The 16,706-nt window shown below is 39.2% G+C and overlaps 1 protein-coding gene across 6 annotated transcripts in view; it reads right to left on the bottom strand.

Annotated features, from left to right (window-relative positions):
• ROBO2 (roundabout guidance receptor 2) overlaps window positions 1-16,169 on the bottom strand; it is a 645,961-nt gene extending 629,792 nt beyond the window's left edge. For 3 of the 6 annotated variants that reach the window (XM_043448631.1, XM_043448630.1, XM_043448632.1), the window contains exon 1: window positions 15,438-16,169. In XM_043448631.1, coding sequence (XP_043304566.1) covers window positions 15,438-15,498 — 61 coding nt within the window. In that variant the 5' untranslated portion in view covers window positions 15,499-16,169. The remainder of the gene's footprint in view (window positions 1-15,437) is intronic. The other 3 variants (XM_043448629.1, XM_043448628.1, XM_043448633.1) reach the window with 3 other exon arrangements.
• Between the last annotated feature and the right edge of the window lie 537 nt (window positions 16,170-16,706).

Genomic DNA, 16,706 nt, shown 5'->3' with positions numbered 1-16,706 from the left:
TCACCTTCTGGCAGTGAAGTACAAAATGAAAGAAGTATTTCAACTGCACTTAAGCCACTGTCATTGAAAGAGAATCTCCACTGTCAGTGATGCAATGCTCCCTAAATGGGCACTATAATCTCCTGACCTTTAAAACTGGGACATTACACTCCTAATGTAAATCGCATTTTCTCCTTGCCGCTACTCCATCTTTATCCCCTGGGCCCTTTCATTTTTATTACTTTGCTGGCTTCTCTCTCTAGCTAGATACCTAGATTTCTGATTATTTCCCTGAAGAATTACTTTACATGTATATACCAAACAAGGCAGTTCACAATAACGCAGCTCATAATCTGCTAATTTGCCATCTAAAGTTTTCGAAGTCACTTCTATGTTCATTAGGGGCTACGGATAGTTAGTTGGGGGAAAAGTTCCTGATTGCGCTCTAATGTTGAAATATGTAAATTTCTTCATCGTTTTGTTCTCTTCTTTATATCACTAATAAAGATGTTAAATGAGACCTCACTCGAAGCTGATCTCTAGACATCACCCACCAAATCGTTACAATTCCATCTCTGATTGCCCTTGGGTATTACCACCTCTTAACAAGATATTTCACTTCCACAGGGTGAAAAACAGTTTACAGGAAGCATCATGAAGAGTTCTTCAAATGTTTCTTCTCATATTCAAACCACAGTAAAGATTTTTTGTTTTGTTTTCTTTTTTTTTAATTGAACGTTGAGTAGATAATAAAGAGCCAGACTAGGCTGCTACATCCAAAATAAACTTAAAATGTAAAATGAGTAGAAGAATGAAGAATCGTTTTAAAGGACCACTGAGGCTTGGCTTAAACTGCCACCTAAATAATAACAGCCTGGATGACATTAGAATCATGCTGAAAAATAGCATGAATAAGCATCACTTTACATTTTCTAGGCCACCAAACCAGAAGCTTTTCTATCTACACACCTCAGATGATCAGCAAGCTTTCTGAACGCTGAGCAATTTTATTTGAGCCATCCCATATACCCAATACAATCAAAAGATTTAAAGAGAGGTAACAGGAATGGATTATAGTGGCAACATCCCAAATCCCTTATGCTAATCTAGCCTATATATATAAACATACATACATATATATATATATATAACAACTTCTTTGTAAATCACAAACTATCCCTCATATCACTCACGGGAAACAAACACCTCTCAGCCTTCACACCTTCTCATTAGATGTTTCTCTGAAATCTCAGGAGCATTGTAATTAGTTTCTTTATCAAACAAACAAAAATGTGATCTGGATGCTGTGAAATAGGATCAGCATAGACAACATTTTGAATATGATCACTTAACATCATGTTTTTAGTTTGATGGTCATCACAAAACATTGCCAAAATGTAAGAATGGCTACCTGCTTTTTTTTTTTTTAATATATACAATTGTTCATTTGGGACATTTTACCATTTCAGTTGTATCTGACAGTAGCCACAATTAACAGTTCATGAAATACTATTTCTTTTAAAGACTACTACAGGTATTGAAAATTTAGCAACTTCTTTTTCAAAAGCATGACAATGTGTAAGATCTAATTCACAAAAGAGCCAAAGTAGTATGAAGACCTTTCTTGTCTGCCTTTTCCCCCTTTAAGACAGAAGGTATTAATCACTCGATTTCAAAAGCAGCTGACTGATGCTATTCACTGGGTAGGGCATTCTCACTAATGTGGCCCCATGAATAACTCTCAAGGCTTTTATTATGCCTCTGAGTGGACTCTTAGCAGACAGCCTCCCTTTAGCAGCCCTCTTTGCCTCAGGCTCCAAAAGGATTATAGATAGCAGCTGAAAGAAAGCATCACTGGTAAAAACAAAAGTTTTTAAAGGGAAAAAAAATGGGAGCAAAGTGGACATATTGGAGACAAGTCATGATTCATGGCCTGTACGGTGTTCCGCCTCTCTTTCTCTTATTCAATACACTCTTTAGTTTTACTGCTGGATAAGAGGGGACCAGACCAGTGCACTTCTCCTAGCAACCAATGTCAGTCAGCAAAGAAGGCATGTCATCTGCTCAAAGGGAAAACGGAAGAATCTGGGGTCATACAAAGCCAGACACATGTTCTTTTGCATTTGATCCCAAATTGATTATCAAAAAGGATTCAGTAAACGTTAAATGATTCTGTTTTATGTGAATGTTAACAACCCACAGAACTAAATATCAGCTTGTCCACTTGCTATATAGTAGAGTTTCCAATGCTGGTCCAATTCATTTCATTCAAATGTTCTGTTTTTCACTTTTCCAACACCCCCTCATCCCTTATTGTTCATAAGAGACCACCTCTCCCAGGTATATCTGCACCTCCTGGACTACTTCAAATGCAAAAGTCACTCCTATAGCGCGCTAAGTTCAGAAACCTTAGAATTTCATCTTGAGAAAGACTACAAAAGCAATTGCCTAGTCTTATTCACAAGCCATGGTTAGCTGCTGTGTAAAAAGATAAAAACCACTTTCTGAAAAGTTAAACAAACTTGGAATTTGAATTTAATGTGATGAGACGCTTTTATGGAGCAACTCAAAAATCTGGATAAGTTTCATAAGCTCCAACTGATGAACACTACAGGTGTTGCAGCTTAACAGAAAAATACAATAATAATTCATAGCCCAGGAAATGTTCTTCATAAAATAAAAAGTTGTCTGTTGGACTGTGAGTAGAAGACAGGCAACAAACGAACAACCATGAAGTTTATTCATATCTTACAGCCATGTGTGTATGGGGCGGGGGAATAAGAGTTATCTTTGCCCAAAATCTGTACCCACATGTTGTACATATTTTTCCCATTCTTTTTTCTTTCATTTTGTGTTTCAACTTGATATTATCCAGGCTTTCAAATCACAAAAGCAGATTGAAACACTTAAAAACATACTTAGCTACAAAATCATCTATGTGTTTTCAGGATAGCCAGTGAGGAACTCTTCAGTTGAATTTAGCACTTTTTCTCTGGTAAGGTTATTAAATAGCATCTGTGAGAAGGAAAAAAGGCTGCAAACCTCAACTGAATGACAGCTTGAAGATTTTTTAGTACAGGGCTCAGGTACCATGGACATACTTTTTCACTGTTAGTTTTTAACTATTGAGATTATCACTGCATCCAGTAAGAATTATTCTTAAACCATCAAATTCAATGTTCCAGTTCTTCACAGTCCATTTTGGATGTAAAAAATGAGAAGGAATGTCAAGTTATGGGGCACTTTTTTTTGAAAGGTTATATTCTTCTTATTCAGTATCTCCTCTCATCAATGATCCCTTTAGGGAAGTGTTCCCATAATTGGCATTTGGGTGATGGCTTGATTGCTTTAGTTGCTGACGTGCAAAAGTGTTTTAGAATGGACAAGTTATTGCGTACTTAGGGTTGGGGAAGCTGAAATGCTGACTATAGTTTTAACAGAAGTTAACTCAGTTTTCAATAACTGTAACTATTATCTGACAATACATTAAAGCTCACTTTAAAATAAAAGGGGCTTCCCAGGTGATGCTAGTGGTAAAGAATCTTCCTGCCAATGCAGGAGATGATAGAGGCACAAAAGACAATTTAGAATGCTTATTGCTAGGTTCATCCTGACTTCCCTTAATTTGCTCTAACCCTGGAAACTAGGTTTTATAATTATCAGATGTACCTTAACAAATTAGTGTACCGTATTCCAGCGTTCACTAGTATTTGGAACTATACACTGTTAAAGCATGGTTATAACAATGATTTTGAAAATTTATAACCTTTTCTTTATAAAGAGAACCTCAACTTAATTTCTTGAAAGTCAAAAGTTCTTGCTTTTTTGGTCATACTTAGGAACACTGTAATTGGTTATAACTGTTGTACAAGTTTCAGACAAATTTTTTAAATTCCAAATGGCTTCCTGATTCTTCAAGTTTAAACTTGCAAAGCAGTGTAATGAAAGTGTTGAGTTATATTCCATGTTCTCCAGCTCATTCTGAAAAGGCTTGGGACCAAAAACTAGGGGAAGAGATCCCACATCAGTCCTACAACAGAAATTAAAAAGTGCTGAGCTAAATAAGCTCTCTCCACCTGAGCTAAAACTGCCCTGCCACAGATGGTTCTAGTTACAGTACCTACAAAGTAATAAGTTCACTGGTTTAAGACTATTTTATTTTTTAGTATTAAAATTTTTAATCCCATTTATCCATAAAGTACCACTGGTCACTAATGAATGAAAGTAGACATGAGTTCTAAGACTAGTGTATTTGGACCATCATGGACTATCATCTACATTACGATCATTAAGCCCACATCAAAATACAGCCCCCATGCAGATTGAACAATAAGCTGTGATTATTTTCAAAGATGGATATTTATGACTCGGTATAACTTTTTTCCAGGCTAAATTTCCCCCTTTAATCGTACTCAAACATAATGCAAGTGATAGAGCACTTAATTAAATGATTTGCAATAACAGAATTTAAGTCTAAGTGAGACACTGGAGACTACCCAAATACTATTTTTATAGGAACCTAAAGTCATACAATTAATTAGTAGTAACATTTAGACTGGAGTACACAGCTTCCAGACACCCCTGGTGTATCCCTTCCACAACAGCAATGATATTGCTTTGTTCGGGTTATCCTTAATTTATAGGACCGCTCAATATGCAAATCTGATTAATGAATAATTATAAAAAAATATCAAGATCAATGATGGCTATACTGGATGAAAAAGGATAACTGGGCTACTTAGGAAATCAAATGTTGAGTGGAGACTTAAGGTTAATTTAAAAAAAAAAAATTCTGTACTAGGAACGTTTACTTCAAACCCAGTAAGCTTTGTCTCCTACGATATTTACTCTCATGGTACTTTATATTAAAAGCACCAAGGGGAAATTATTCTGAATAAAACATAAATCGGTCAACATGAACCAAAATACAGAGTTTTATAAGCTTGTTCTGCTGTTTACAAATTGCTATTTGTAGCATGCCTCTCTTGTTTATTCCTTTCATTCATAATACCACTCACTGGGGAACCCTATTTGCTCTATGATCAGCAAATGATGCAATGGAAACACACATGTCATAGCATGTTTCTCACAGATGCACAGGTGTGGCCTCAGATGAGTCCCCTTAAGAGGCAACTAGAGCTTTTATTCAGTCACCTAAAGACTAATGTTTGAAAAGCTATATGAAAATCATTGAGAAACACATCTCAAATATAGTTCATAATTAGCCTGATAGAAACGGTCCTTGTAAATTTACTTCTGTTCCATACTAGGGAGAAAATAGCAACAGAATAAAAATACGACTACTAATAAAAATAACAAGTAACACTTAATTGGAACTTATTAATTAACAGGCACTGTTCAAAAAAACTTAATATAATTTCCATATATATGTAACATACAGATATATACTATATATACATCCAATTTCATATATAACATGTGTATACATATATATGTTCCATATACATATGTATGTGTGTGTATATATATACACATATATATATATTCATCTATTCCTCATATCAACTGTTTGAGAAGACAATTTTACCATGTCAGTTGTAAAGATAAGGACACTGAGAATGGTTAAATTATTTGCTGTAAGTCAGCAGTGTCTGTCGATTATCTTTCAGTAATCATGTTACACTTCTTCCCTTCTGGACAAACTTTGTTCAGTTGCTAAGTCATGCCCGACTCTTTGCAACCCCATGGACTGCAGCATGGCAGGCTCCTCAGTCCCTCACTAACTCACAGAGTTTGCTCAAACTCATGTCCATTGAGTCAATGATGCTATCTAACCTCTCATCCTCTACAAATCATGTTATACTTAAACTAGACTCCATGCCTTTGCCCTAGAACACCTCTGTCATCTCCATGCCATTCCTTCTGTTATTCCTTTTGTTGGAATGCAATTTTCAATCTTTCCATCTATTAAAATTTCACTATTCCTCTAAAACCCATGTTAAGGGACCCATTTGGTGTGGACCCTTTCCACAGCTGGAAATCATCTATTCTTTCCCTGGGTTCCCAGACTATGCTGTGTGTTTCTTCAACTGTCCCCTGCCCCCAATTACCAGATACCAGATACTTTTGTTTTAACAACTTGAATGTTACCCTCTCTACTAGAGAGTTATCTCCTTGAAGGCGGGAACTACTCAACTTCATTATGCTCCTCACAATGTCCTCAGTAAAGCGCTTTGTTTATAAACAGGTGCTAAGCAAGCACGTGCTGAATCAAATGAAAAACTTCAAGGTATCTTAAGCTAACTCCCTTGTTGACATGCTTAGAAAACAGCTGGTCGTTTTCACTTAGAAGACCCTGGAACTCTTGTTAAGGAATTCCAGGGTTGAGAAGCCGGAAAGAATCTTTCAAGAAAAGTATGGTATGGTGATAAAAAGACGTCCCTGGACTCTAGCTTCAGGTTTACCACTAAGCATCAATAGCCTTGTGACAAGGTACATAAAAACTCTGAGCTTTAGTTCTCCATCCAATGAAAGAGCTGTACCACATAACTGCAACAACTTCATCCAGCTTTGAGATGTCATCATACTGTGATTTACATTTAGTATTGCTAAAGTCACTGCTAAAAGTGACAAGTTCAATTTGGGTTAATTTCACTTGTAAAACTTTACAGGGCAACAGAAGACGGCAATCACTGAAGGGATTAGAAATGAGGACTGTTGGGAATTTAAAGCATATTATCATATAAAATTGTTTCACTACAAACCTCACATCTAAGTTGTAAAGGCCATTCAACATTTTCTTTCTGTGAGTGAATTAAAAGAATATATGTACCTCATACATGGCCAGTGGCCACATAAAATCATATAGCTGCTGTGGAAAACAGTCCTGCAGTTCCTCAAAAGGTTAAACAGAATTTTCATATGACCCAGCAATTCCACTCCAGGTATACACCCAAGTGAAATGAAAGCATGTGTGCACACAAAGATTAATACGCAATTGTTCACAGCAACAATCTTTATAGCAAATCTTCATTGCCAAAGTGAAATGAGCAATGTCCATGAACTGATAATTCAAAAGATAAATGATGTGGAATACTATTCAGCAATAAAAAAGAATGAAGTCCTGATATACAACATAGATGACCCCTGAAAACATGAGATGAAGGGAAAGAAACCAGTTACAAAGATCCTATATTATATAATTCTATTTACATGTAATTCCCCAAATAGACAAATCTATAGAGACAGAAAGTAGACTAATTTCTTCCTACAGCTGGGGGAGGGGTGGTAGATAAGAAGCAGGATACAGAGCTTCTTTTCTTGGATAACAAAAAAGTTCCAAAATTAGATTGTAGATGCTTGGGTCAGGAAGATCCCCTGAAGGAGGAAATGGCAACCCAGTTTATCTCAATTTAGTATTAGTGATGTAAACAGGGCTCTAGCACGATGATTACAACAGTAGGCAGGGTAGGGTAATACTAACTGCTGCAGATATTTTTTTCTGCCTCTTCTTTTCCAATTTGAGAGCTATATAATTGGAGTATTCTTTTGAATTCTATCCCTGAACTAATCTTTTTTGTTGTTGTTGCTAATGCTTAAACAAAAAGTTGACCTAAATATGAAGAAAAGTCTCAATTTCTGAGCCAGGTATCATCAAACTCAGTCAACATTCCTTGGTCAGATGAGAGCGTGTGTGGTCCTAATAGGAACATTAGAATCATTTGAAGGAGTGCCTTGTCAAAATATACACATGACTCAACAGTGTGCTAAAACCCACAGCAGTGTGAGTACGGGGATTCGGAGTAACCATGTAAGCCACCATGGTAGAAAATCAAAGAAAACTGTAAATTCTATATATCTGGTCAGGTGAAAGGTGGAATATTAAATTTCATCCGAAATCATGATGCCACTAATGTCAAAATATGCATGTTTGATAACTCTGTCTCTAGAGAGACAGAATGAGAGAGATACATAGAAATACACACCCCCAAATAAATAAATAAACCTAGTTGAAATGGTAAGTATTTCATGTGTTGGCTAGGGCATGAAAATAAACATTTCAAAAGCACTCCATAAGCACCTTTTCATTGATTCAACAAATAACTGGATCTACTATGTGTCATCTTGTGCTCCAGGTAAAGCAGGAACACAGGCAAACATAGGAGATGAAGCTAAGTCCCTGCCCTAAAAGCTCAGTGGAAGGAGCAGACACTAACACACTAACATGTGCATATAGCAAAAGTCTTCTAAAATGTAGGTGATCTCCCTTGAGAACAGAAAGCAGCTTTGTTTACTATTTAATATAGTCACGACAAAGCTTCCCTCTAGGCCAAAAGTTAGGCAGATTTCCTTATGGCCCATTCTAAAATATTCTGGTTTCCATGCTCAGGGCTCCTCAGCTGTGGGGCCAATCCATTTTGTGTGCATCATCTACCTGGGCCCCATGGCATTGTCCCTAAGAATTTTCAAGGGAAAGGTAAACCTATACAAACATGAAGTCATGCCGCTTGGTGTGGTGTGACTAACAAAAGCCACCATCTGGGTCTCAGGATATTCATGTGCTTCGCCAGCATTCATTAAGTTGTAGCAGTCTAACTTCTTAGCTTGCAAGTATGGTAAAATGTAGGTCCCTTCAGGGTTGTTTATACAAAAGCATGTGCAAGCGTGCACACAGACATACACACACACACACACACACACACACACTTTAAGGATGTGATAAGAGCTAAGAATGAAATTAAGATAGATAAAAGGGTAGCCAAATAGTGTTTTAAGGAAAGCAATTTTAGATAAGGTAGTCCATGTACATACATGAAGAGGTGATATTAGATAAAGTGTAAAGTGAAACTGTTAGTTGCTCGGTCGTGTCAGACTCTGCAATCCCATGGATTGTAGCTAATCGGGCTCCTCTGTTCATGAATTTCTTCAGGCAAAAACACTAGGGTGGGTACCATACCTTCTATAGGGGATATTCCTGACCCAGGGATGGAACCCAGGTCTCCTGCACTGCAGGCGGATTCTTTATCATCTGAGCAAACAGGGAAACCTGATATAGGATAGTTCAGTTCAGTTCAGTCGTGTCCGACTCTTTGTGACCCCATGAACCGCAGCATGCCAGGCCTCCCTGTCCGTCACCAACTCCCGAGTCCACCCAAACCCATGTCCATTGAGTCAGTGATGCCATCCAACCATCTCATGCTCTATCGTCCCCTTCTCCTCCTGCCCTCAATCCTTCCCAGCATCAGGGTCTTTTCCAATGAGTCAGCTCATTGCACGAGGTAGCCAAAGTATTGGAGTTTCAGCTTCAACATCAGTCTTTCCAATGAACACCCAGGACTGACCCCCTTTAGGATTGATTGGTTGGATCTCCTTGCAGTCCGAGGGACTCTCAAGAGTCTTCTCCAACACCACAGTTCAAATGCATCAATTCTTCGGTGCTCAGCTTTCTTTACAGTCCAAATCTCACATCCATACGTGACCACTGGAAAAACCACAGCCTTGACTAAACGGACCTTTGTTGACAAAGTAATGTCTCTGCCTTTTAATATGCTGTCTAGATTGGTCATAACTTTCCTTCCAAGGAGTGTCTTTTAATTTCATGGCTGCAATCATCATCTGCAGTGATTTTGGAACCCAGAAAAATAAAGTCAGCCACTGTTTCCACTGTTTCCCCATCTATTTGCCATGAAGTGATGGGACTGGATGCCATGATCTTAGTTTTCTGAATGTTGAGCTTTAAGCCAACTTTTTCACTCTCCTCTTTCACTTTCATCAAGAGGCTCTTTAGTTCTTCTTCACTTTCTGCCATATAGGGATTCATTAAATCAACTGAAAGACTCAATCATGCAATGACCTAAGGAAGCATATTTCAGGCAGAAGAAAGAATAAATGCAAAAGCCCTGAGTCAGGAATAAAACACCAAAAACACAAATCTAAACCCAGGTTCCAGCAGGGAGTGTGAAAAGAGGAGGCCAGAGAGGCAGGGAGGGACCTGAGTTTGAACAGTCCTGCATACTATTGTAAAAAGTTCTCAGTGGAAGCCATTAAAAGTTTCTGAGCAATGAGCTGCCATCATCTTATTTACATGCTTTTAAAAGGTCTCTGTGGCTACCAGGTGAAGAACTGACTGCATAGGGGAAAGATGTGGGGATAAGAAGAACAGGCATGGAGGCAGGATGACCATTTATCAGGCTACCCCAATAGTCCAGGTTTTGACCAGGATGGTGGTAGTTGAATTAGTAACAAACATTTGGAATCTAATCATTTGAAAATGCAATCAAAACAGTAAGATCAATTAATGGATGCATACAGGAATGGAGAAATAGGTGGTAACCAAGTACAGCAAAATAGTGGTAGACTCCAGGTGGGAATGTAAGTGTTCACTGTACCATCTTTCAATTTTGTTATATATTTGAAAATACTTATATCAAAATGTTGGAGAAAAAAATCACAAATACACACATAAAATTGTAGGTATCAGGGTATATATTCCAAAGAGTTTACTAATAAGTAGGATATGGGCTATGAGAAATCAAAAATGATTTCTAGTTTTGGATCACGAAAACCTCTGTGAATGGTGATGCCATTTACTGAGCTGGAGATGACTGGAAAGAGGAGTAAATTCTATCCTGGGCTTGAGTTTGCTATATTCATTTTTTAAATAATTTTATTGAGGTATAATCACTATATACCATTATATTAGATTCAAGTGTACATTACAATGATTCGCTATTTGTATACACTGGGAAGTGATCAGCCCAACAAATGAGTTACCATTCGAGTTTGATATATTCTTATTAGATACCAAGCAAAGATGTCATGTAGTCAGCTGGATACGTCAAGTAATGTATTGACACTGGAGATACAAAGGTATATAGAAGAGCCAAGTTCTAGTCTCACGGAACTAATATTCTCCCCACACATGATAAGGGCAATTTGAGAAGTATCAGCATAAAGGATTTAAAACCTATGTGACCAAATGAAAGATATTAAGTTCTAGGTGCAAACAGAGCAAAAGAAGATAATACTAAGGATTGAATTCTAGATTATGCCAATATTGTTTTGAGTTTAAGACAGGTTTGGGGGGTTGAATATGCTACACTTCTGGCTTCCAGGGTGGTGCAGTGGTTAAAAATCCACCTACAAATGAAGGAGATGCAGGTTCAATCCCTGCATAAGGAAGATCCCCTGGAGTGGGAAATGACAACCTACTCCAGTGTTCTTGCCTGGAAAATTCCATGGAGAGATGATCCTGCTGGGCTCCAGTCCATAGGGTCACAAAGAGTCAGACATGACTCAGCATGCACAAATAAGCATACACACAATACGCTTTAGATACTATATTAAGATTTCTACTATGCTGAAACATTGTAAGAGTTTATGGAAATTTCCCCTTAAAATATTTTGTCATCATCCATTCATGCTTTATTTAATAATTTAAAAGAAGAAAATCATCATCAGTATCAATGTATTTGATTTAGGTTGATTAGGTCTATACCTGGAAACACTGTAAGAAACATAATGACACTCCTCTTTGAAGACAAATATATAAAATAGCACTCTATAACTTTCTGGTTGAACTCATATCTGTAGACTTCTGTCTGCCAAAACTGGGAAAAGAACTACATAAGTTTGCATAAAGCTATACAGGATGGTAAAAGAAAAATGATGTCAGGGTCCCAACTGGGTATGTCCAAAGTTAAAATATTATTAACATAATCTCCTTTAAATGCAGATTTTCTAAGTTGTTATCCAAGAAACACTATCACCTATTTTCCTCACTTTTCAAATGTTTCTATGATTCCTTCCACTGGCTCCAAAAAAGAAGGAGGAGGGGAAGGAAGAAATGGAGGAGGAAATGATGGAGGGAAACAGGAGGAGCAAGAGAAAGAAGAGAACTAGGAGAAGTAAGTAAGTAAACGAAAATGTTTTCTTCTAACTCTTCATAAACCAAATTGCACAAAGGAGGAAAATAAATATCTCTTATAGACTACAGGAACTGCTGAAGCAGATGTTAACTGGACACAAAGAGTCAGACATGAAGAAGCTACATATAGAAGCTCCTTTCATTATTATATATGTACCCAAATGGAAGCAATGTCCTTGGACACCCATATTTTTATTAGCAAGGATGCTATTTTATACAGGTTGCTCAAGGATGTCATGGCTAGAATTGTTCTTTTTGTATAATCACGACCTTTTTTTCCTTTGAGATACTCTTTTTTTCTGTGTTTTAAGAAACCCTTTTGGTTTATGGTCCACATGTTGTCTAGAATCAAAGGTTATTCAAACAAAGCCAATTCAAACGTGATATTAGTGCATAGCTGCACGAAGAAATTTCAGGTTACTTATAGGCAATTTAAGTACTGAAATGGACTACATATGGCTAGGATAATGAGCCCATTACTGAAAGAAGCACTTTAGCAAAATGCATAAACCTATATGAGATTATACATCTGCACGACACACACAGATCATCTTTATCTCCTCAAATATCACATGTGCCATTTTCATTTTAGAATAGTTAAGGACAAGAAACTATTTTTATTTTAAAAACATAGTTTTTACCAGTACTCAAAAATTATCAAATTGACACAATGTATGGAATATGGATGTAATCAAACAGTCTTGTGATGGTTCCTATTAGTTCCCTGTAAATGATTATAAAACCATATTTCTGTATTTAGAAATACAGAAAATCTGGAGAACAAAGGTTAAACTCAATACATATTCACATACATAACCGTAAAAGAAAAATCTGCATCTGTTTAATTAATCTGTATTGGATGACATAGTCTTTATTTACATCCCAATATAAAAGTTTGTCTGTAGTTCTCAACTAACTTAATTTTTATTCTCTGTGGGTTCCTAAGGACATAAGATACAGAAAAATCATAATATTTGCACATAACTTCCATGAGGATGCAAAAGTCTAACATTTTTCATATACCATAAAAATGCACATATAAATAACCCACCAAGCAAATTTCAATGCAAATCTATGTATCATTTGTCACTGAATAAAATTAATTTCTGTGTCTACCACAAGGAAAGTCAGTATATCTTTGAAATGGTACAAGCTTCTCTAAATTTGAAATTCATGGGGAGAATAAGCTCATGCTTCTAAGAAGGATAATAAGTAAACAGAAATCATAGAGCCCTGGAAAAGTCAGAAAGCTTAGAGATCCTACAAACCAACCCCCTCATTATACATGTGAACATGCAGTCCCAGTGTGCTGAAACAGCCTAGAGGGCAGTGTTGTCTATATCCCAAATTTTCAACAACCCCTATGGAGGGGCTGTCATCATTCGAGAGTAAATCAAAGGCAATCCAATGTCAAATGTATGACTTACGTACTAATTCAATAAGTGTCCACAGTTTCCACTGCTTTGGACATAGTAGATGCTAAATAGAAAAACTAGTTTCACACACACAACAATTTACTATGACCTTTTCAACTCCTCCACCCTGGGCATTTTTCACTACATTAACCATGAATTTTGCTGCACAATTTTGGCCCAAACACAAACTACCCCCTGTAATCTATATTATTAAGTCAGAACAAAGGTCCTAGGTGTATGTATGGGGCTGGAGGGACAAGGTGGGGGGAAGAAGGAAGGAAATAAGGGAGAGAGGAATAGGGTGGGGGCTAGGACAGTAGGGAGGGCGGGGAGGGGAGAAATGATGTCTTGCTACTGCTGTTCCAGCAAACTGCTTAATTGCATTTGTTTCATATATCTCCCAACACCCCGGTACATTAATTACATTCTGTAACACCAAGCTCTTCTGATTCCCTCTGTCACTTCCACTGAGCAATTTAATTGTATTCCTCCTAGCTACACAATGACTCCAAAAAAAAAAAACTTGGTGATAATTCTGTCTTCTAATATATAGCTTATACATGTATTTCTGGTATTGAAATATACAAATTCAGGCTTTTGAGGATATATTATCCAAAAAGTTATATCAAAGTCTTCTTATGATGATAATCAAGACACCTGGAACAAATCTGTAAACCTTTTTGTTCTGGTCATGTAAATGTACTACAAAGGTACATTGAAGAAAATGTCTGGTGAATGATTAGACATGATTATAGATATTATCATGGTATAATCCAAAGTGATTAATTCCTATGCATCTACAACTTAGAAGGGAAAAAAGAAAAGAAAAAAAAAAGCAGTGTGTCCACATGAATGCCTTGCCTACTATCGCTGGGGGGCATAGGTACTCCCGTAGTCCAGGATTGAAAACAGCCACTTGACAGGAGGCAAACTCATCTGTATTGCCTCATGTTTATAGAAAGGCTTCCTTTTTGAGTCTGCTACATCGCGCTCTGGACAGCAGCAGCAGCTGCCAGGAACAAAGTTAGCTTCTACAGGCAAGCAAAAATAGGCAGTGTCCCAAATAATGACTTCGTCCACCATGCAAATTCTGGAAGAAAGTTGATGTAGCAACAAGCTACTGTGATAGCTCAAGTATCTGGGCCAATACACCTCAGATTCTTTATACGTACAGTCACTAAAAATCTAAAGTATGACAATCCACACAGGCAGGCAAAAAATATCACGCTCTAATCCCTTTTAGACCAATTCTGTCCAGCGATGTGAAAATTAAAGTCACTGGAAGGTGAATACCAAATGTTCTTTTGACATTCTTCTTTGGAACAAACAGAAAAAGCACCTTAATGATTACTTCCACTCGTCATTCAAAAGAGCTACAAAAAAGGATTTTGCAATCCTCCCACAGGAAACTGACATCCTGTGAAACTATCCCAGGAAACCAAATCCGAACAAAAGACAGGAGACGCAGAGAGAAAATGCTGTCTGCTTGACAGACTGACTCAACCTAGAGGCAGACACCTAGAGCACCTGTTTCAGATCCCCATTGTGTTTGCCACCGGGGACTGATTTGAGTGTTCTGAGCCCCAGGGCCAGCCCACAGCTTCTGCTTCCCCCTTCCTGGAGCCTCGCCCAGTCTTACTTTTGACAGTTTTCTCCCTATGATCTAAATCTTCATTCTGCTATCCCCCTAGGAGAATACTCATCAACACACAGGTGATACACATTGATTCGAGGTACCTGTGTCTCAAATTCCTAACCCACTAAACATTCATGGGGTGTCCATCACTTACTAAGAATCTCTAAGCCAAAGTTCAGTTAGAAGAACAAACCAACCCCAAAGGGAAAGCAAGCCCAAGACTATTAGACTGGTTAAAGAGACTTACTTTCATATTTCTTTTTTCTAACAAAACTGAGAGCCCATCATTTATTTCCCAACTCCTTAATTAATTAATTGCAACAATAGGTGAGTCCTAACACGTTCCACTTGCAGCAGTTTAGAAACAAAAGACTTTTTAAAACCTCTGCTCCCCCAAAGCTCCCATGCCTGGCCAAAAGGGACCGACAGATACAATGTCATTTTTATTTACAGCCCACATCCGACTCAGAGAGAAATGTTTCTGGGGGATGAGGAACAAGATAAAAGCATTTTAACTTACCATCAACCCGAACGTATAAAAATCCACAGAGCAGTATTTGTGTAAACATCAGCCGACTCATTTTGACATATTAAAAAGGATCCAGATTGCTTAAGAAACCAATCCCAGAGAGCAAAAAGTACAAAAATAAGTATCAAAAAAAGAGGTAGGTCCAAAGTTTAGACTCTTCCTAGCTGCTAATTAAAGTCGAGAAGAGCAAATGGCAAGATCAGAAGGGGTGAGTGGCGAGCTGTTGAAGGGCGCACATTTGGATCCATCCAAATTAACCGAGGGCGCGCTGTATTTCCACACTCTGGCTTCCTAAATTCCCACGAATTCAGCCCAGCCGGAGGGGTTACTCAAGTGTGTCTAACCCTCTCTCCTCAGGCTCCATGGCAATCCAAAGCCAAGTTCTTTCTTCAGAAGTCAAGAAGATGAAGGGAGGTCGGGGGGAGGAAAAAGACCTAATTCCTAGAAAGTGTTCCACAAACTTGCCAGCGCGCTGCCGAAAAAAAACATTGGCCTGCCCACTGGTTTCCTTTCCCCCGGCGTCCGTCTCGGTAGCCGCTCCACGTCCCGAGTTTTTTCACTTAACTTCCATAATAAGGATGTGTCAGAGCACCACTTTGCAGGCGGGCCGACTTGGCCAGCCTCTCGTCCGCCACCTCGTTGCCTCCCTCCACCTCTCGCGTTTCCAAAAGAGAGGCAAAGGGAAATCGGGACGAGGCGGGTGGAGAATCCGAACTCCTACGTGGTGGGGCGGCGGGGAGCGAGGGGAGGAAGCAGCGAGGGAGGGGAGGGGCAGGGCTGGGGCTGCGGCCACCCCCCGCGGTGCCGCCTCCGAGCGCCCGCGAGCCGGGGCGGCGGCGGCGGCGGCGGGCGGGAGCCGAGCGGGGCGGGTGAGCCCGGGAGCCCCGGCGCGGGAGAGCGAGGGAGCGTGCGCGCGGTCCAGCCGCCCGCCGGGGTCCAGCAGCCAGTCCCCCTGGTCCGGCCTCCGCTCGCCCCCGGCCCCGCAGCAGAGCGTCCGCCTCCTCCTGCAGCTGCCGCGGGTGGAAGGACTTAGAGGAGGGAAGGCGAGGAGGCGGGAGGGGAGGGGAGGAATGAAAGCTGCCTGGAGTCTGCCCGGGGGAGGGGATGGGGCGCGGGTGATGAGGGGGTGCTCCGAGCCTGCACCTCCACACTCCGCCACCCGCCCGCACAGGGGACGGCCGCCCGCTGGGCAAAGGGGCCAGGGGGAGCTGGAAAGCCCAGAGTCCTAGCGGGACGGAAATTAACAAATTCGGAGCCGAG

The sequence above is a fragment of the Cervus canadensis genome, chromosome 27, assembly GCF_019320065.1.
Source record: "Cervus canadensis isolate Bull #8, Minnesota chromosome 27, ASM1932006v1, whole genome shotgun sequence".
In the NCBI taxonomy this organism is placed as follows: domain Eukaryota; kingdom Metazoa; phylum Chordata; class Mammalia; order Artiodactyla; family Cervidae; genus Cervus; species Cervus canadensis.
Note: the sequence above shows the minus strand (reverse complement) of the source record. Positions and strands in the feature narration are given on the sequence as shown.